Below are 23,377 nucleotides of genomic sequence, written 5' to 3' on the forward strand. Positions count from 1 at the left end.
TATTGTATCTTGTTCTGTAGCCTTTTAATGCTTTGCAGTGTCTAGTAATGGAACTAGGATTTTCAGTAGTGATGTCACCTTGCCATGCGTATCAAGCAGTGACAAGAAGTTTTGGAGTTCACGAAGGAATTGGGTAATCTCATGAGAACTCTTGAATTGAAATGAAAAAATAGATGGAACTCCAGTTACTTTAGGAATGTGAAGATCTTTGGCGCACGAACTTAAGAAGGATTGATCCGTATCATTTTGACTTGGTTCTGATTTTTTTTTTTTTTTTAAGAAAATAGAGTTGGGTTTTTTCCTACCCGTATTGAATAAAACATGTTGAGCCAAATTTTCTTTATAGAAAATTTGTTTTATTTAGATCGAGAAAATCTTGTGATTTTATGAAATCATGTATTATTGCTCGAATCCGTGGTCAATCCTATTTTCGACAAGAGGAGATGACAATGGAATCCAATTTTTTTTTTTTTATAATTTTCGTATCCGTAATAACTACGAGCGTTTTTTTAATTTGTGGGAATCATGTTTGTAATAAAATTTTCAAATTTCTAATCGATTAGACACGTGTTTCGATGAGCAGTGCTATATACTTCGAAAAAATCTGCTGATATTTTTTCCGAATGCTCAAGAGGTTAACACTTGTCAACCAAGGTTAACACTTATCAACTAACATGTTTGGCTTTTCACAAATTTAATAAGTTGGATGGTGTTTTGGACGATCAAATTCGGAGGATAAATCATTTTCCTGTTTGGATGTGTTTTAAAGCTGATTTTGAATGAGTGATTGAATAATTACTTGTTCCGATTTGGACAACATTCAATGATTAGTTTAGCTACTCAATGGAAAAACATTCAAAAGTGTATTATGCATTTTTTTATTTTAGGATTATAATTTTTATATTTAACAATTATCAACTTATGAGTTTTAAGAATTTTGTGAATAATTATTTATTATTTATGTACTATATCTTAACGTGTGATTTAGATTATTGAAAATAAGATCTTATATTAGATTTGAATGTCGAAACAAGGCCAAATGTTATTAAATATGATTGGTTAATCATAGTATCAATAATCAAATTAATTCTAAATGACCATAGAAATGACTTGGTATAATGATACATATATGGGTTGGACCAATATTAATTAGGTCTTTACATATTTCTATATTGAATAATTTCAAATATAGTACGGGGATTAAGTTGAATAATATTTGGGAGGGTATACTTGCTCACTAGCCCCTAATCTAAAATGCCTAAAGACTAGATTAGATAATATCCAAGATGATACATTACTAAAATTAGAAATGGCCACTCAAAATTATAGTGAAAAATTGAAAAAGTAGTAGTTATTTGTCATTTTGGATTTTAATGTGGAATTGAAATTGGTTTTGCAAAAGTTGGATTTAAAGCATTTTTTATTTTTTTTTCATTAGTGATCCATGTTAATCTATAAAGTTATTTCAAAAAGAAGAAATTGCTTGAGAGGCAAGCTTAATTACTTTTCAAACCACATTAAAAGGAGGAAATTAATAGAGAAATAAACTTAATTTACTTCTTATTAATCTACATTAAAATGTGATTGATGAATTAGTAATATGCACTTAATTTAAATATCTTTGAATATGATTTTATATAATTAATTTTAAGTAAATTATAGTTTTTAACATGAATTTTGTTTGCGTAACATTAAAAAAATCATTTAAACGTATAATGTTTCAAGACTTACAAGGAAAGTTAATTTTGAGTGGATAATTATTAAAATAGTTCAATCAAAGCCATACAAGACAATATTAGCTACTTATTAAGGGCATACTTGCAACAAATGATATGACTAAATAATGGTGATGCAGAGGTTACTTAATTTTAATTGCTTTAATGTGACTTGAGTTTACAACGTTGGTCTTTGGATTAACTTTCAACTTTACTAAAATCAATTATAAAATTATGGTGAAGGTTAAAACAATACATAATTACTTCAACTTTTTCAATTTTTCATTATGATTTTTCGGGTTAGAACTCATCTAACTGGTATCCTAACGCACTAAACTTGAAATAATGTTTAACCACATCCAAACATCATCCTCAAAGAAAAAATCAACTTTGCCCATCCTAAACTCCAAACACAGCATGAGTATTGCGTTTTAAAAAAAAAAAAAAACCTTTTATAACACTTCCACATTTACAGTTAGTAGTAACATTCGGAAACATTTGTTGGTTCTTTTCATCATCACAACCATTACATTTTAAAATAACAATTACCTAGGAGTTGTTTACTATTTTCAAAAAAATTTCTATTTACTAAAATTTATGTCCTTATATCATGTTTGGAAGTGTTTGTCTCTAGTGTTTTTGAAAGTGTTTGTCTTCAGCATTTTTGAAAGTGTTTGTTCCCACAACATTTATTTTAAAGTATTTGTTCCACTAATATATATATATATTTTTTTATAAATTTTGTTTCTTCGGCACTTGAAGATGATGTAGAAAATGAGAAAACATCCCGAAACAGTTTTTTGCATGTTTGTTTTAGAAACAAATTTTAAAATTTAATAGAATTTAGATAAAAAATTGATTATTAAATAGTGTAGAATTAACATAAAAAAAATGAGAAGTGAATAGAATCCTATGAGTTTCACTTTTCTGTTTTTGTATTAGAAGTGAAAAAGAGAACATTAGTTGTATAAATGAGATTTTATAGCACAACGATGAACATAAGTCAATTGGTAATGGTTCTTTAAGTTTATCTCTTAGTCTTGAATTTGAGTTTGTTCTATTTGACTTGGAGGAACAATTTATTTGATAAGATCAATTTGAATTTATACCCATTTTACCAAAGCTGGTATGCATTATTAAAAAAAATTATATTACATTAGTAGTATTAGCTTGATTTTAAGAAGAAAAAATTGACAAATATCTAACTAATATAATATAAGAATATTTGGAAAAAATAATTAAAAATAAGCATACTAAGAAATATTTTGCATAAGAAATTTTGGATGGGAGAATTTCAATTATAGAAGAAAGCTTTGAGACAAATTTGAACAATTTGATACAAGAAAGTAACTAGGTTACTCATAAGGATACAAGAAAGTAATTGTAGCACTAAGAAAGAAGTTGTTATACCACTCTCATTCTAAAATTCTAATTGAACAAAATAGACATTAGGATGCAACAATATATTATTTGACCCATCAAAGTTAATATTTAATGTATCATATTGAGTAATCAGGAGAATAAATTTGAACTATTTTTTTTACACTCTATTTGAAACAAAAGAATTATGTGTATAAGGAGAAAGGTGAGGGGATCACTAATGTTTAGTGTTTGATATAATAGAAGAGATAAGAAATGAGTGGTTTCCACATAATGTCCACTAAAGAGGGTAGATTGAAAGGGAAGTATAAAGATGTTACATTTGTACCCTTCACACATGTGAATGTACAATCTCATCTTAACCAAATTTTAACTTTCAATGACTTTGTAATATCATTATGAATAACCATAATTAATTATGTAAAGTAAATATTCAGTTATAAAGGGGCTTGAGTTGTCCATATAATGAATTACATGTACTTTTAATACATTTTTTATTTTTTTGAAAATTTATATTATTGGAAAAAATCAAAATCTTACATCGAACTAGAGATAAGGTAGTTAAAGAGTATATAAGTGGAGAACAATCTTTACCTTACAAGTTAATTTTGTAGGGTTAAGTTAGGCTCAAATCTACTATTTTATAATGTTATCAGAGCTATCGTAAATCATTAAAGAGGGCTACCCACCATTTATTTATGTACCAAACCTAATAGTGCTGGATGTGAGGGGTGTATCGGAAAAAATCCAAGTCCCACATTGAATTAAAGACAAGGTAATTAAAGAGTATATAAGTAGAAAATAATCCTTACCTTACAAGCCAATTTTGTAGGATTGAGTTAGACTCAAACCTACTATTCTAAGACATATAATTGATTATAATCACCACAATCAATTATATGAGCTTATTAAATTAAAAAATATTTGAATCAGAAACTTAATTATAAAAAGACATAATTGTAAATTAATTAATAACATCATTTAAATTTTTTAAATCCAATATAAACCAATAAAAAAAATCAATCTTCCCTTCTATTATTTTCTACTTCTCTTTTATCAAACATCCACAACTTCTACCTTATTTCTCATTTTTATTCTCACTTTTTTTTTTCTCACTTATACCTTCTAGTTCCTTCTACTTTCATCTCACCATCAAACAATGTTAAGTAAAGTTACATGAGTAAATTGTGACGAATCTTCAAGAGATTCGTTTGTTTATACATATAAAAATTATCTGCCATAGAGAGATTGTGGAACTGTGTTGCCTTCCTAGTTTCTTCACCTAAAATTAACTACTATTTCTTCGGATCCATAGAAATGGGCTTGTGCATGAACAAAAGGCATGCTTGGAAATTAGGATAAACATCTAAACTGGGCTGGATAGTTATGAGCCAACTCTGCCCCATTCTCCCTGGAATACGGGCTATCAAGGCATTTATTGGGTCAGGCTGGTAATATAAGAAAGCAATGAGGAAAAAGAATACGTTCCCTCGCAAGTTAAAAAATGTTTTAGAAAAATTAATAAGAGAAGACTTATACAAATTAATTTTCGTATAAGTTAATTTAACTTTTGATGCAGTTTTTTTTTTTTTTTCATTTTTTGTCCTTGTTTTCTCTTCTTCTATAAATGTTTGTGAAAAAATTTATCCAAACAAATCCTATATATTCATAAATGCAGTTTGGTGATAGGGAAAACTCTCTTCGAAAAAAATTGCATCAAGGTTGTGTTGTTATTGGTTTTGCCGTACAAAATCTTATCCAAACATGATAAGTGAAAAAAGGAAGACATCATATGTATGAAGTTCAAGTTCCATCTTTTTTCTCACTATTAAAATGGCAATGCATAACATGCATAAATGACAATGAAATTCCACAGTGTCCACATTAACGTGATTGTTTTTCATTTTGTGATTTGCAAAATGTTATAATGTGGGTGTCGTCCAAAGGAAGCAAAGGGCCTAAGGAACATGTCATGTTCTAGGTCAAGCAACACCGTATTAAGCCCAAAGAAATAAATATTTATCATATACAATTCTTTAATTCATACATAAATATTTTATTTATGAATTCTTTTTTAATTTCTATTTAATACGAATAGAATTACTTAATACTAAAAATTCATTATAAAAATAATAATTTATTAATAAATTAAATCTTGAAAATCATACCCATGATTATTTTATTATTTAGTAGGATTTATTTATTATTTATTAATATTTTAAAATTATAGTATATTCAACAAATTACCGTGCCAGTTTATATCTTTTGTGGCAGTGTTTTTTTAACTTGTGTGACACTGACATGCATGGTTCTAATATGTTGAATGTTACCAACACGTCACGAATTCACACTACGTTTTGAGCAAATCAAAACCATGTGAAGTTGAAAAGAAAGGAAGAATATGCTTTATTCGTTCCAATCCACGAAGGATGATTCTGAAACGCAAGTTATTTCATATTAGCGATAAAAGCCTAATTGACTTTCTTCTGATGAAAGTAACAAACATTCATACAATGGGCAAGGCAATGCAACAAGTTAATTATTGGATTGGTTTTGACTTCGGACATGTTTGGATGGTGGTGGTTCAAATCATGATGGAGGACCTTTATTCAATAAAAAATGCCATAAAGTTGTGTAATTAGAATGATTTAATTTCCTCCATTTGTCCATGTTAATTTCCTTTTGTACATATTTCATCATGCAAACAAAGGAGATGAGCACACGAACACACATGATGCTAAATCGAAAATGAAATTTATTAGAGGTAATTATTGATGGAATATTTGGGAATAAAAACATACCAGTCTTGTAATCTACACATGCCATGCCACGTACACATTGACAACAACACTTCTCTACCCTTATCGAAATCCTTAATTTCATACGAAAGCAATCATTAATAAAACAATGTTCAGTCATTATTGCAACACAAGAGATATGATGATGGTTAACATAGTTTATTCCTTTTGGGTGACATAAGAATCTAGGATCCTCTTAGTAATTAAGAGGAACAGAATTAATTACACAAGAGATAGAGGTAGCCAAAAGCTAAAACATTTAAGATTTAATATGTTTTTGTTGTTATGTTTGTTTGATAAACGGAAATAAGGAATGAGAAAGTTTGGTAGTGATTTGGGGTTTTTGTTTCCAATTTCCAGCAACAATTACGGCGAGGCAGTAGCAGCCTTTCACGATTCATGGGAAGAACATGTGAAAAGGAGAAGAGGTGGGGCCCACACGGATATGGATGGGGCCCACATAATGCGAGCCCACGAACTTAACGTTGGATTCACACTTTGCGGCTGTCACATGCTATGTTACACGAATACACGGGAATGTCGTTCATGCATTGCGGACATTCCCTTCTCTTCTCTGTTATCAATGTTCCATAATTACGTGTAAAGTAAATGTAACGCCATCGCATGTATGAATATGTGGTTTTGTATGTTTTTTAGTTTTTACTAGGGTCACTAAAAGGTGAATTACCTCATCAAATTATTTTTTAGTTTAACTAATTAAGTTGTAATAGTTTGAATCAATCTATATTTTATACCGAATTGAACTATTATTTTTAATTCTAAATTATTTTTTTTTCTTATGCTTTGAATTTAATTGAACTGATTTTTAAACAAAATCACATCATTTCTTTGACTAAAATGAACCAAAAATATTTGTAAAAAATAATTTTTCAAATTTTCATATTAACAAAAAAAAAGGCAAGAGAAAACATGAAGGTATTAAGTTTAATCTAATAGGCTCCTTTTAAATAATAAAATAGTTTATTGAGTTGAGTGGGATAAGGGCCCAACGAACATAAAATAAATTCTATTTTTTTTAATTTTTTTTCCTGATTTTGTTTGGAATTATTTTTAATTACAAAACTCACTTTTCAGTCAACAAACTTTAAAACACACTATTATTTAATTAAAATATTAAAATAATTATATACTAAATTAAATATTACTTGTAGAAAACTTAAGGTGTTTCAAATCTCCCTCTTTAAAGTAAATTTCATTCCTGGAATTTGAACAAAGAATGATATGACTCGGACACCAAACTTTCACATGTTCTCAATCTAGCATCGTCACTAGAAACTCCTCCCCAAAGTCTATCATTTATTGAACAAATAAAAAGTAAAGCCAACAAAGCAAACAAACATCAAAACAATTCACAAAATACACGTAGGAAAACATGGAAAGCACAAAATACACTAGTTGAAAAGACTGATATACTTCGATAATACAAAACGTGACACTTTTACCCTTCTCGACTAATACGGTATGATTAAAATAATATTTCGTAATTAAAAGAAAAATTAATTTTTCAAAACTTATTTAAAACACTTTCCAACAGTAAAGGAAATCACTTTCAATATAACTACATGGTCAAATAAAACTACAAAGATAAAAGAAACATTTAACAAAAAGAGTTAACACTTTAAAAGCCATCATCAGTTCAAAAATTAGAAACAATAGAACTTAATGAAAGAAAAATATAAAGTCCAAAATAATTAATATTAAAACCTAAGTTTGAATGTTACATCCTATCAAAATAAGACAAAATTTAAAATATAAATGTAGGTCTTAACCTTTGTTTTAGCATTAGTCTTCAATTAATCCTCACCTACAAAAGATATTAACTCCAAATAAAAACCGAACACACAAAGAAAGGTAAATGAGATATGTTTCACTTGGTGCTTCCAATGTAAAGCAAGATAAAGCAAGATCAAACAACACAAACAAATATAATGTAAACCCTAATTCAATAAACAATTGCGTATTTGTAAATTTGTTATTTTGTATTTTGAAGCTAAGAACCTCATCACTGTATTTTAAGGGGATAAAAACCTTATGAAACGGAGCATTATTTTATTATGAGTATGATGTTGCCCTTTGCTAGATTATACATTTGGTGCATCAACGGCAGTGCTTGTGGAGCATGAGCTATATACCATAGTCCACAGCTATAGAAATTAATATAGAATGAAATGTTTATTCTCTAGATTTTATTTATTTATTTATTTGTTGAAATGACTCACTTCCTGCTATTCATTTGCAGATATTATAGAAAATTTTCGCTATTTTTCATTGTAAAATGTTATCCAAAATCTTATCTAACGAGCATCATATTATAAGGGGCATGAAGGTTGCCCTTTGCTATATGTATACATTTGGTTGGATTTGAGGCATCAGCGGCAATGCTTACAGAGCTTTTCTTTTTTAAAATACTCTATTCGAAAAGATTTCAGGAAACCACAAAATTATGAGAGAAATTGACTACAAAGCATGAGCTATGGACAATATAGTGCGTTGAACGTGAAAATTCACGTTTATGAGAAGTAAAAAATTGTAGTTTCTACGTAAATTGGCTTGTAAACATGGAGAGAGTGTGAAAAATCACGTTTCTAAATCTAAAGCACATAATAGGATAGAAATATAAAATGAAACGATATGATTCACTTGATATTTTATTTATTTATTTGCAGAAATGATTCACTTGCAGCTATTCAATTGGAGGATATCATAAATAGTAAATTTACCTCCTTCTGCATCGTAAAATTAAGCTTAAAATATCATTCAAACATGTATTAAATTTATTTGATCTTGTTAAGAAGATTCCTGCTATTTTAAAGTTTTAAGAGTATTTAATTAGAATATTGGATCAGATGAAGACTCTATTATTTAATGGTATATTGCGATATAGTTAAAAGTTATTGAACTTTGTATTAACATATATAGTTTATATATTATAATAGACAAATAATCATGTTGCTTTTAGCACGTAGTATGAGATTCAACTCTCAGATTATGTGCGCAGAAGCATATCTAAATTCTATAAATGAATATTTGTATATCAAGGAATTAGTTTTTGACTTTTAATTAGAAGATACTTCCGACAACAAAACTAATTGTTAAATTTTTAATAATTATTTTCTATATTATAAATTCAAAATTTATAAAATAATCTATTCATTAATAATTTTTAATTTAATAGTTAAATAGTTAAAATTTAACATGGATAATAAGTTATTAAGTAAAATAAGACTACTAAGATTTATATTTGTAGTAAATTACTAGTGCTAAAATTAGATTTAAAATCGGAGTTTTAAAAGTAACGCGGTGACAATTTTGTAAATAATATGAATACTTTTAAGATCGGTTAAAATTTAACCGATCTTAAAAGTACTTTTAAGATCGGTTATATTATGACCGATCTTAAAAGGTATGTCTGACACAACTTTTAAGATCGGTTACAAAAGAACCAATCTTAAAAGTTGTATCCGACATAACTTTTAAGATCAGTCATAAAGTGACCGATCTTAAAAGTACTTTTAAAATCGGTTATTTTATGACCGATTTTAAAAGTGCTACTTTTAAAATCGGTTATTTAAGAACCGATTTTAAAAGTGCTATATTTAAAATCGGTTATTTAGAAACCGATTTTGTATGTAGTATACAAAATCGATTCTTAAATAACCGATTTTAAAAGTATCGTCATAAACCTTTTATATTTCTCTCCATTCTCATTCTCATTAATCTTTCCCTCAATTCCGTTTTTTACTCTCTCGCGCTCACATTTTCTAAAGTCTTCCAAAAGGAAAATTTTGTTGTCATTTTTATTTTCGTCTTCTCATGCTCTTCTAGTGTCTCTATTTTCGTTATAGGTTCAGTTTGGGTAAATTTTGAATCTGGAACGGACCGTTTTGCAAGGAGAACGGGTCGTTCTACAAGGAGCACGGGCCGTTCTGCAAGGAGAACGGCCGTTCTGGATTGGTTTTAACTCATGCCATACTATGCTAGAACGGCCCGTTCCAAACCATAATTTTAGGCCTTTTTAACAACCTGGAACGGCCCGTTCCAGTTTAATTTTTTTTTTCTGAGCCACCACTTTCAAAATCGGTTATAAAACAACCGATCTTAAAAGTTAACTTTTAAAATCTGTTATTTAACTGATTTTAAAAGTCTAACTTTTAAAATTGGCTCTTTTAAAATCGGTTACGGAACCGATTTTAAAAGTTAAAAATAACCGATTTTAAAAGCTTTTTTTCCACTAATAAATAAATCATTCTTTATATGTACATATATATTCATATTTTGCTTTCAACTATTTTTTTTATCAGCTAAAAGAAATGTATTAAAGAGGCACTACGGGTGCCAAACCCAAATACAAAAATGTTAAGAAGTAAGAAAGGAGTTACAAATAGTCTTATACTACTCCAAAATTATATGTTCCTATCATGAGTAATATAAATTTCTATTGCGATGTGGTGTAAAACATATCTTCCACATGACCCATTGCATGTTGATGATGACATTTATGTATTCTACTGCAATCATTGAGTGATCAATTACACGGAAGCCCATAGAGTCTGTCATTCATGTGTCCACTTTCTATCATCCTGAATATGTTGAAACTCAAACCGCAAGGCAATATAACCCCTTACTTCCCATAAAAGATTACCAAAGAAATTCCAACCTGTTTACAAATTACAGTGCTAGGATACACGCTTGATACAAGAAATAGGATCCATAAGCCAATTAACATACAATAATTGATCCCTCTTCAAATTCACACACAACCATTTCTACGATTGATATTTAATGGCCTAAAAAATTTCCATTATATCCAGCATCTCATTATTAAAAACAATACAGTTCCTATGAAGTCATAAACTCCATATAACAGAAATCCAAATAGTTGCTTTCAACTATTAACCTTATGTTACATCTTAAAATATTTCAAACCAAATTTAAAATAAAATTAAAATAACATATACTTAAAAAGATATTGTATATTCTTATATTAATTAGTGTAATAGTTAAAATAACTTTGAATATGAAATTAAAATAATAAAATAAAATAATTTAAAATAATGTAATGATTATTTAGATAATATTTTACTTTTTAAAACATTTACACATCTTTAAATAGTACCTAACATTTATTTTTCTTAATCTCTTTCCTTATTATATCACATCATCAATCATATTAATCACTTATCTTTTTTCAATTCTTATCTCTCTCAAGGTACACACCAAAATGACATCTAAACATATTTTACTATTTAGATACATGTTTCATGATTATGTATTGTTGGTATAAATTTTTTTAATTATTAACTAATTATAAATTATAATGTATGTGACTTTTAAAATAATTATTATAAAAGTTAAAGTTGGGAATATGAACCAACTCCTGCGAGTCACCTACTTAAACTCACATTTCACATGGGTTACGACCCTAAAAATCACAATCTATTTATTTAGGATGTAGACTTCTTAACTCAGACCATTTAACTTGCATATTAAACATATTTAATTGTGTGTAAGAGTTTGTTTGTGAACCTTTTTGACTAAATATTTGTTTTAATAAAAGAATTTGATTAAGTGACAATTGATATTTTTGTTATTAATTTTGTCAACATGTATAATAATGAAAAGAATACTCAAATATGTTGGTGTATACTTGTTAAATCAAGTGCTTATTATAAAGTCAAAAGTTATAATTAATAATAAGAATGCAACTCTTTTTACTTAATAATAACAGTCCAAAACGTGATATATTCTAACAATCATAACTTGACCACTTAAGTCTCTACCATAAGACAATTGATGTCCATTTAATAAATGATCTTCTTTTCAACAATTTCACTAAAAATCAAATGTAACATTTAGATTCCCCAAGCTTGCAATTAAAATTATGATATTATATTTATTTAATATTTTTTGAGTTAATAATAATTTTTGTTATTTTATTGATATCAATTTGATCATAATTTAATTAGGATTTAATCATTAAATTATGAATTAGCATCTAAATCGCTTCAATAACCGACCCAATTTTAAAAATATTGTTAAAAACATATTTAAGTCATTAATAAATTAAAAAAAATTTATTAAATGACAACTCATTTTCATCTCATTTTATCCTAATTAGGTAAGAAATAACATAGGTAATAAATGAAAACATTTATTTTTTATTTTTTTTATAAACAAAGACTTTTATTTCTTTAAAATCTCAAATTTTTATTTCCTTTTCATTTTGATTCCTTTTATACAATAATTAAATTTTAGTCTTCATCCTAGAAATTTTTATTCCATTAACTATTTACTAATTTTAAATTGTTCTACATATATCTCTTAAAAATATTACAAAAAATATCTGTCTAGTTATACCTAATAATTTGTGATTAAATAATAATTATTAAATATATTTTGATTAAAAATTAAATAGCATTTAATTTATTTTCATTTATAAACATGTCTCAAACAAATAAATATAATAAGTCCTAGAAGTTAAGGTCCATAATGTCTTGTATTTGAATTTTGTTGTCGTCTTTATAATATTTTTATTAATAAAAAATAAGTAACCTAATTGTAGCATTTGTAAAAGAAGAAAAAAATGAATTAAATATTTTTTACAAGTTAAAATGAGTTACAAAAACCCTCACGCCTAACTTTTAGAAGTCAATATATATAAATAGAGAGGAAAATGTTATGCACGGAACAATCATTTGATTACAGTTATTATATATAATAAATTTGTTGCCTTTATAATACTTATATTAAAAGTGTGATATTAGGTGTGATTTTTTTATTAATTGATGGTATAATTTTGTTTAAATATGCAATAATGCACTATCATTAAACTCGAAGAATTAATTTTAATTTAAAAGAAAAAATAACTTTAGTTAGTTATTTTAATATTAAAAATAAAATAATTTTATAGTTCCATCAAATTGATATCTATTAATTATTAAGTATTAATATTTATTTATGTTTATATTTAATTAATACAATATTTAATAATATAACATTTTAAAATATATATTAAATATCTTTTTTTATTAAAAATAAATATCAATCACTCATTAAAATATATATTAAAATTTTTATATTATTTCGTTAAATTATTGATTTTTTTTAATTTTTTATATAAAGATTCATAAAATATTGAATTTCTATTAATATAAGCAAATTACCCATAAAATTCCAAAATGATATTTTTTATTTGATTTTTTTAATTCTTATTATTTTGGAAAGACACACAAATTTTAGAATAACAAACATTCTGGAGAATTTTGTTTAAATTCAAACATGTAATTAATGATTGATGTGATATGTCACTAAATTATATTAAAATTTAATCATCAGCAAAAGTAGTGATGGTATGATTAAATATCATATTTTAAAAATAGTGAATTAAATAAAAGATTAAAATTGTATACTATAAAAATTAGAGATTAAAAGTATAATTTGTTTTAAAAAAAAACAACTTTATGATAAGTGTGATGATAAAAAGCATAGTAAAAATGGAAATTAGAATGCAGTAGAGCTGCCACAGTAGAAAAATTCTGATCCTGGACCGCGTAGAAAGCGCATGAAGTAAAACTAGAATCCATTTCCGTCAGAATCAGACACTTCGTACTTCCCCAAACAACCTCTTAGCAGTAATAATAAATGAACAGAATCACGCACATCAAATCTATTTACTCTCATTCCAATTTTCCTATTTGTCCATCTTCTCCAACCCACATTCTCTCCTTTTTCTCAGTTTTCACGCCGTAAAAGCTGTCATCAATTTTGTACCAAAAACACCCCTCAAAATGTTTGCACCTTTGAACTCCAACCTCCATGCCTCGCCGGCATTGCTTCTTCTCTTCTCTCTTTCGATCTCTCTCACTGCGCGAGCTCTCTGTCGGAATTATTAACGGGTTTTGGTTTATGTCGTTTTTGTTTACTGTTTTTTGAAATTCTTTTATCTGCCTTGGACTCGGTCTTCTTTGTTTCATACAAACAGAGAGAGAGTAGTTGTCACTTGACAGCGTCAGACACGCGCTTCCATCGTCGCTGGTTGTCTTTGAGTTGGTAAGACATTTTAAACAAAAAACTTTTTTTTTTCCTTCCGATTCCAATTCTTTATAATTCACGTATACTTCGTCTCGCCACTTGACAGACGCAGAGTCTCTCACACAGCGTTGAGTGCTTCTTTATTTTCATTTTTTCGTCCTTGAATCGTTGTCGCCTTTGAACAATTCTAAAGTTTCATACTTTATATAAAATGAAGTAGTGGGTCGGGGTGATCAATTGCAGGTTTGGTCGTGATTCATTGTTCATCGCCATGGCCTCAAAGCTCAAACATGGGTCCTCTACGGTTCGGAAGATCACGCAGCTGAGCAATGATTTGGATCAGGAGGGTGAGGATGGAAGTATTGCTACCTACACTGTGCACATTCCTCTAACGCCTGATAACCAGCCTATGGAGATTTCTCTGGAGAGGTCTAATTCTCGGAGGGTGGAGGACCAATACGCTTCGAGTTCCATGTTCACCGGTGGTTTCAACCAGCTCACACGTGCGCATTTGAAGGACAAGGTGAGTGAGTCCGAGTCCAGCCACCCCCAGATGGCTGGTGCAAAAGGGTCCTCTTGTGCAGTGCCTGGGTGTGATGGGAGGGTCATGACTGATGAGAGGGGTTTGGATGTTGTCCCTTGTGAGTGTGATTACAAGATTTGTAGGGATTGTTATAGGGATGCTGTGAGGACTGGTGATGGGATTTGCCCTGGTTGCAAGGACCCTTACAAGGAGCCTGAGGTGCAAGGTGGGGCCAACCAACAGACACTGCCTTTGCCTCCTGGTGCTGGGGTTAGTAAGATGGAGAGGAGGTTGTCTTTGATGAAATCCAGGAGCCAGAATAATGAGTTTGATCATGCTCAGTGGTTGTTTGAGACTAAGGGGAGTTATGGATATGGGAATGCTATGTGGCCTAAAGACTCTGAGCCTGATGGAAGTTCTGTTGCTGGCTCTGATTGGATGGGGGGTGATCCTAATGTCTTCAGCGAAAAACAGTGGAAACCCTTGACCAGGAAATTGAGTATTTCTGCTGCAGTCCTCAGCCCTTATCGGTATGAAACTCTTTTCCAATTAGTTTGTGTTTTTCAGATTTTTTTTAATGCTTGTGGAGATGCATTGGTGAGATTGGATTTTAAGGTTGTTGTGTCAATGCAATGTTTGTTCCGTGTTATGGATTATGGATGATAGTTTTGACTCAAATTGAAATCTCCATTATCTGACATTCAATTTGAATTTGCTTTCTCTGCAAATAAATCCCCCCTTTCTTTTTGAGTTATTAGTATATTTCGTAAACAACTAGCTTTTTTTTTTTAATAAAAGAAGTCATGAAATGGGAGAAGCTATAATTGTTGATTCATAATTTTGATTGTTGTTATTAATATTATTTGTTTAGCTTCTGAAATTGATTGATCGCTGTATGATACATGTTCTATTTACTTTATATGTAGTAAAATACAGTATCTCAGAGTTAATAATTAAAAATTAATCTGTACTTGATGGCTTCCACGGGCTAAACAGTAGTATTTAAAATCAACATATGAACTATAACTATTCTAATGATATTTTTTTTGTTATTTTGACTTCCAGACTCATTATATTGATTCGTCTAGTGGTTCTAGCTTTATTTCTAAAGTGGAGGATCCAAAACCCCAATGAAAATGCAGTTTGGCTGTGGGGCATGTCTGTGGTTTGTGAAATCTGGTTTGGATTCTCCTGGCTGCTTGACCAGCTTCCCAAGCTCTTCCCCATAAACCGTGTTGCTGATCTTGATGTTTTGAGAGAGAAGTTTGAAACTTCTAATCCCACTAATCCTACAGGAAAGTCTGATCTTCCAGGAATAGATATGTTTGTGTCAACCGCTGATCCAGAAAAAGAACCACCACTCGTTACTGCAAATACTATTCTTTCTATTCTAGCTGCTGATTACCCTGTTGAGAAACTTTCATGTTACGTCTCTGACGACGGAGGTGCACTTCTAACTTTTGAGGCCATGGCTGAGGCTGCAAGTTTTGCCAATATGTGGGTTCCTTTTTGTCGGAAGCATGACATTGAGCCCAGGAACCCGGAATCTTATTTCAACCTGAAGAGAGATCCCTTCAAGAACAAAGTGCGCTCTGACTTTGTGAGGGACCGCAGGCGTGTAAAGCGTGAGTATGATGAGTTCAAGGTTCGGATTAACAGCCTCCCTGATTCGATCCGGCGGCGTTCTGATGCTTACAATGCTAGAGAAGAAATCAAAGCTTTGAAGAAATGGAGAGAAAATGGACATGAAGAACCAATGGAGAATTTGAAGTTTCCTAAAGCTACATGGATGGCTGATGGTACTCACTGGCCTGGTACTTGGACCACTTCTGCACCAGAACATTCCAGGGGTGATCATGCCAGTATCATACAGGTAATTTAATTATCAATCTTTATGAGACTCATTCTTTTCTTTGGATTCATGTACATAATCCATATAGTATTTCAAAATTGATAACTAAATACTAATCTGCACACGTGGGACTCATTCTTCATTAGCCTAACATGTTCATTTTTATTTATTTATTTTGTTGTGTACATTGAATTACAATGTTACCATATTTTGACATAATCATCAAATGTGCCAATCATCTTTCCTCTGTCTAATGCAGGTAATGTTAAAACCCCCAAGTGATGAACCACTGACAGGCACAGCATCAGAATCAAATGCCTTGGATTTAACTGAAGTTGACATTCGTCTTCCCATGCTTGTCTACGTTTCACGCGAAAAACGACCCGGCTATGATCACAACAAAAAGGCTGGTGCCATGAATGCATTGGTTAGAGCCTCAGCCATAATGTCTAATGGCCCTTTCATACTTAACCTTGACTGTGACCATTACATATTCAACTCCCAAGCCTTGAGAGAAGGAATGTGCTTCATGATGGACCGTGGCGGGGAGAGGCTTTGCTATGTTCAATTTCCTCAAAGGTTTGAAGGAATCGACCCCAATGACCGCTACGCCAATCATAACACAGTCTTCTTTGATGTCAACATGCGAGCTCTTGATGGAATTCAAGGTCCTGTGTATGTTGGCACAGGTTGCCTATTTCGAAGAACTGCACTCTACGGCTTTGATCCACCACTGCTGAAAGAAGAAACCAGTTGGTTCGGTCGAAAGAACAAGAAATCCTCGACAGTGGCTTCTGTCCCTGAGGCTGGTTCCGAGGAACAATCATTGAGGAATGGCAATGTTTTTGAGGATGAAGAAATGACCACTGCTCTTGTTCCAAAGAAATTTGGCAACTCAAGCCTTCTTGTGGATTCAATAAAGGTGGCAGAGTTTCAAGGACTCCCCCTTGCTGATCACTCATCTATCAAATATGGCCGTCCACCCGGCGCTCTAACTCTCCCTCGTGATCCTCTCGATGCTGCCACCGTTGCTGAGGCCATCAATGTCATCTCATGCTGGTATGAGGACAAGACTGAATGGGGACTAAGAATTGGTTGGATTTATGGTTCAGTCACTGAGGATGTTGTGACAGGCTATAGAATGCACAATAGAGGATGGAAATCAGTATATTGTGTAACCAAAAGAGATGCATTCCGTGGCAGTGCTCCAATCAATCTAACAGATAGGCTGCACCAAGTTCTTAGATGGGCAACAGGCTCAGTCGAAATCTTCTTTTCACGCAACAATGCTCTTCTAGCTAGCTCAAGGTTGAAGTTTCTTCAGAGAATTGCTTACCTCAACGTTGGAATCTACCCTTTCACTTCAATCTTCCTCATTGTTTATTGCTTCCTTCCTGCTCTCTCACTTTTCACTGGCGAGTTCATTGTTGAGAGCCTTCAAGTTACCTTCCTAGTGTACCTTTTAGGCATAACCTTGACCCTTGTGTTCCTTGCTGCATTGGAAATCAAGTGGTCAGGGATTGAGCTTGAAGAGTGGTGGAGGAATGAACAGTTCTGGCTGATTGGAGGCACAAGTGCTCATTTTGCTGCTGTGCTTCAGGGTCTGCTTAAGGTCACTGCTGGCATTGAGATTTCGTTCACTTTGACATCAAAATCTGGCGGTGATGACGAAAACGATGAGTATGCGGATCTATATGTCATCAAGTGGACGTCTCTGATGATACCACCAATCACAATCATGATGGTTAACTTGATAGCAATTGCTGTGGCTGTTAGCAGGACCATATATAGTGAGGATCAGCAATGGAGCAGTTTGCTTGGAGGTGTGTTTTTCAGCTTTTGGGTGTTGGCTCATTTGTATCCCTTTGCTAAAGGGTTGATGGGTAGAAGGGGTAGGACACCAACGATTGTGTTTGTGTGGTCTGGTCTAATATCAATTACTATCTCACTTCTCTGGGTTGCTATTGATCCTCCCTCTGGCAGTAGCCAAATTGGAGGCTCATTCCAGTTCCCTTGATTTTATGGTGCTCACTTTGCAGGTAGCACTTGTAAGTAATTCAGAGTGGGTTGATGAGATTTTGTAGTTACCATTCATTGTTCGATAAGCTATTGTTTTTCATTTTATTGCTCATACAAGGAAGGAAGAGTCATACATTTTTTATTATTATTTTATTTATCATGTTTCTTTACTTCAAGTCCATATATATCACATAAAATCTCTTTATATACAAGTTAGAGAGGTTTTTAAGATTTTGTTTTTAAAATAAAGAGTATTTTGATAGAGAAACTTTTAACTTAGTACTTCTGAACTTATATTCAAACCTTAAACTTATATTCAAACAGACTTATATTATAATTCATAAAGGTGTAAGTAGGTCGAGTTGAGTTGGATTTAGATAAATATATTATCTGACATAATAAAAAATTGATGGATTGAGTTAAGTCGAGTTTGTGCATTTTTTTAAAATCTAGTCTTACCCATAATTCAATAAGATCAAACATAATTAAATTTATTTATTTTTTGTAAAAATTTAAGTATCTCATAATAAATATAAATCATTTGATATCTTATTACAAATGCAATGTTATTAATTCATAAAGTAAATAATAATACAAAGTAAATTATAAAATAAATTTGTTAATTTGTTGATTTGTTATATTGTTATCGACTCAAACAATTAACATTAATGTAAAATAAAATTTAAAATAAATATGATGTATTTTTATAATACTATTAACTAAAAAGCACAAAATATGTTATTAACTAAAAGTGACAAAGAGTATTATCCTGAGTAAGTGATCATTCAAATATTTATATTATTTAAATTTTTATTATTATATATGATTAGATTAGATTAAGGCGTTATAAAATTTGTTATCCAACTTGTATAATATCATATTTTAAATGAGTTGAATTAAATCTGACTTAAATACTAAAAAGATTCGATCTAAACTTACCAAATCGATTTCATTCATTCTAATTTCGCGAATTATCCATTCTCACTTAAATGCCTAATATTTCAATGTTGTACACTAACTTGTGTTCCCACAATGAATATGCAGCATTATTTTTCTTACTTGTCATAGGAGTGGACAGTGTCTTCCATTCAACCTGTTGGATCAAATCCCCCAAGATGGTTAATTAGTTGGAGTAACTTTCAAACAGAACCCAAGATTTTTATCCCAATTAAATTTATTGGAATTTTATCCAACATAACTCTCCCCTTCTTACGAGCTCATTTATAGAAAATTCAACACCTAGACGAATGGGAAATGCGCCATTGACCCAAAATGCTTTAGAAATTGGGCAAAGCTTTTTTTGTCTATACCGTGTGCATGTGAATTTCAAATACCACAGTTGTTGGCACTTGACCGAAGACATAGATTAATAGGTATAAAATTACTTTGGTTTAACCAAAAGTTTTGCATTTAAGTAATATACAATTGTGTTAGATATTAAGGAGGTACTTAAGATTTTGTTTTATATTAATCTTATCTAATTTAAACAAAATTATTTTCCATAAAAAATGACTATATGGTTATATATCCAGGCAAAAGAAAAAGTTTTTGCCACTTGTCGGTTATTAGGCCCATGAAAAATATGGGCAACACCTTATTTAACATTTTTTTCCAACACTTTTTTTTTTTATTGAAAATCACAATAATTTTAAATCAAGAAAGAAACTCATTAAATAAAAAACATCAAAATTTGTAACTTCAATCAATTGTGACTAACAAGATTGTTAAATAAAAAGAATGATGTTGGCCCAATATCACTCCATGGGAAGGGGTATAATAGAAAATCCAAATAAATAAAAATCCTTGGAATATGGGGTGGGAAAGTCAGGCCATTTTAGTTGGGCCGAATTTGATCCAGAATCAAGTTTAGAAATAACTAGGAAGAAAAAATGTGATCTGTGCCTCCATGAAGAAAAAAAAGTAAGTAGTTATTTTTTAAATATATGAACAGTTTTTATTTTGCAGTAAAAAAATTGGATTAGCAGTTTTTTTTATACATGTTTGTTTCTACTTCATCCTTAACATATACATCAGTAGATTAAAAATTAAAATATTAAGAATATAATTGACTTTCTAAAAGTGAACATCAAAAGAGTGCATCCTTTTATATATTGTTTATAGATCAGACAATGATTTTGAGAAAGTTGAGACGACTTTAATTCATTTGGGAGTTTGATTTATTTTTTTTTCAACCTTATTATGTCATTTTTTATATCCTAGAGGTGTTGGTTGAAAAATTTAACTAAAGTTATAGGTAACCAATACCCAATTTTCATCTCAAGAGAAAAGAAAGGTGTTGAAGAGGTAAAGTATTCAGTACATCTAGCAGTGCCGGTGGCTATTGTTTTTATTATTGTTTTTGAGAAGAAAGAGCAGTTAAATTGTCCAAAGGTTGGGTGTGACAGCTTAACTGCAATATGCAAGAATTCAACAACTGCTTTGCCTCTAAGAGCTCGTAACTATGTACTTCTCTATAAGATTGCATTTAAGACAATTTCAGAAACGTAAGACTTTGACACAGCTAATTTTCCAACACCCTACAATTTGATTATTGAGAATGCTTGTTTGACAATTGAGAAGATTTTCATCGCAGTGTTCAAACTACATAAAACCCAAGTATTGGCCAGAAAAATTATTTAATCAATGGAAAGAAAAAAGTGCATGTCCTTAATTTTCTTTTCCTAACCATGCTACTGATAACTGATCTTTTTAGTGAATATTTCAACCTTTTTTTTCATATTCTTTAAGCGCACACTTTCAAAAAGAAAAAAAATAATATCAATTCGACTCTCTAAATAACGTCAATATTAATTTTATCTGATACTGATTTGATCATCTAAGTAAAGTTAACATTAATTCAGTTCATGATCGTGAAATATGATTTCGATTTAGTAGCTCAATCAACGTTCTTAGTAAAACTTTTGATGTCACTTATTTTCAAATGATGACATTACATATATAAGCAAGTATTAAAATAAATTGTAAAAGTAGTTTCTAAAATTTTCACGTGCCAAAGAATATCAGCTTAAGACTTAGTCCTGCTGCTAGAAATGGTCCATGTTTTACTTCCTTTCCAGAGAGGTAGAAGAAGAGTATGAAAGCCGTACAAATATCGTTAAGAAAAATAAAAATGAGCAGAAAAGATTTACATAAACTGTTTCGTACGTTACAAGAAAAAAGAAAATATAGATTGAATGTTGAATATGGAAGTGAGTGATGGGAATTTATCGTTGTTCGATGTCTCTTTTTGAATCTTAATGCTGGGTAAAGGATTTGGTAATAAATTATAAGTTTTTATCTTTTTATGAGAAAGGTGAATTTTGCTGCATTTGCTTGGCGACACGACTCATTGTTGAGCGATATCTTCTCTTTGTATTCCATCACCTTTTGATTCACGTTCTTTGTTAGGTGATCCTTTGTAATTTACGCAAGCTTGTGAAAATAAACAAGAACATGAGAAAGTTATCAATTATTTAATTGTAACAACTAATCAAAGGTTTAGGATGGTTCTTAATTTCTTCAACCAAATAAATTGGTACTTAATACTAATATTTATCCTAAAATACTTTTAAAATATAAGAAAGTATGCATTGTTTTATATATTAATATTACCCTCTTCTTTTTGTTATTTATTTTAATATATATTTGACATAAACTATCAAAATAGTATATAATTATAACTCAACCATCAAGTCCATAAAAATCATATTTTAAAGTTGTTGACAGTCTTTATATATATATATATAATTTTTTTTATATGTATCAACTGAAAACTCTTGATTATTATAAAAAATAACAACAATAAATTTAGATATATAATTATATATGGGTGATTAAATTAGTGGTCAACTGGTCAAATAATCATTTGAAATAATCATGTAAATTTATATTTAATTTTAATCATTCATTCATTATCTAAGTTTATAATTTTTATCTCTCACAATTTCTCACTTGATACAATACCTATAAAATGGCTTCAAAAGGAATATAAAGAAAGAGAGAAAATAAAACATGTATCAACAATCAACTAATAATAAATGATTACAAGAATGTATTTACTTACTCCAATAATAAGTTTAAATAAAACTACTTCACTTAATAATTTATGATTTATATAAATTTTAATAATTTAATTATTAAATTAAAAGTTTTAATAAATAAATTAAATCTACGAATATTTATAAAATTTTAAAAACTATCTAATAATTTGTTATATTAGTTCAAATTAATAAACACTCATAAAAATATATTATACATTTGTTTGATATAATATAATTTTTACATTATGTAAACTTGATTTATTTATTAAAAAAATTAATTTAATGATTGAATAATTAAAATTTGTTGTAGATAATGAGTTATTAGATAAAGTAATTTTATTTATACTTATTTTTACAATAAGTGGAACCTTCTCTTTGATTATATTATAAATTAATATTAATTTTTATCAGAATTACTTTGAAAGTCATATGTTAAACATAATTTGTAATTGAATGATAATATAAAAAGTTTTAGACGTGGATATCCATTATTAAACCCAATTGAAAAAGTCATTGGGTCGCAAATGCTTTGAAAGTTCAGCGGTATTGATTAAGCTTTAGTGCTGAATACTTGACTCTCATCCTCTCACGAGTCACTATTATCTTTTGGAGGAAAAATACATAACAACCAAATCACTTTATATTCTCCACAAACTAATACAATTATATTGCTTAAGGATATTTCAATTTAGCAAAGCTCGTGCATGCTATTAACAATATGTAACGTCGTTATTTTAATAAAGTTTCCATAGTTCCCTCAATTGATGTACCACTGAACTATCTAGTTAATATGAGTATTAGTGTAAGTTAGCGACAGGTAGGTTCCATGTCATTTCAAAACCAAAAAAGTTTTATGGCACTAACTTTCAAAATAGGACGCTCTTATTCTTTTTAGTTTTCAATCACTTTGATGATTTGCAATTATTTTTATCCCCAAAAACACACAATGTTAGGGAATGACAATGGCAAAAAAATTAAACAACAAATCCATTGAGCAG

The 23,377-nt window shown here is 29.8% G+C and overlaps 1 protein-coding gene across 3 annotated transcripts; it reads left to right on the plus strand.

Annotated features, from left to right (window-relative positions):
* Nucleotides 1-13,514: 13,514 nt before the first annotated feature.
* On the plus strand, nt 13,515-18,492 carry CSLD6 (cellulose synthase-like D6). Of its 3 annotated transcripts, none has more exons than XM_083066207.1 (4): nt 13,515-13,963; nt 14,052-14,998; nt 15,534-16,341; nt 16,580-18,492. In XM_083066207.1, the coding sequence occupies exons 2-4, from the start codon at nt 14,217-14,219 to the stop codon at nt 18,335-18,337; spliced, it is 3,348 nt and encodes a 1,115-aa protein (XP_082922333.1). In that variant the 5' UTR covers nt 13,515-13,963; nt 14,052-14,216; the 3' UTR covers nt 18,338-18,492. The 3 variants fall into 3 exon arrangements, with proteins under 3 accessions (XP_082922333.1, XP_020216198.1, XP_020216197.1); XM_020360609.3 differs by having other exon boundaries at nt 14,166-14,998; XM_020360608.3 differs by having other exon boundaries at nt 14,189-14,998.
* Nucleotides 18,493-23,377: the final 4,885 nt, after the last annotated feature.

This window comes from Cajanus cajan, chromosome 11, assembly GCF_000230855.2.
Source record: "Cajanus cajan strain Asha chromosome 11, NIPB_CcT2T_4, whole genome shotgun sequence".
In the NCBI taxonomy this organism is placed as follows: domain Eukaryota; kingdom Viridiplantae; phylum Streptophyta; class Magnoliopsida; order Fabales; family Fabaceae; genus Cajanus; species Cajanus cajan.

Excerpts from the sequence above, each read along its gene's own strand:
- CSLD6 (XM_083066207.1), top strand. The coding sequence starts at position 14,217 with ATGGCCTCAAAGCTCAAACATGGGTCCTCTACGGTTCGGAAGATCACG. Across the intron at positions 14,999-15,533 it reads GCAGTCCTCAGCCCTTATCG|ACTCATTATATTGATTCGTC; the intron begins GTATGAAACTCT and ends TTTGACTTCCAG. Across the intron at positions 16,342-16,579 it reads ATCATGCCAGTATCATACAG|GTAATGTTAAAACCCCCAAG; the intron begins GTAATTTAATTA and ends TGTCTAATGCAG.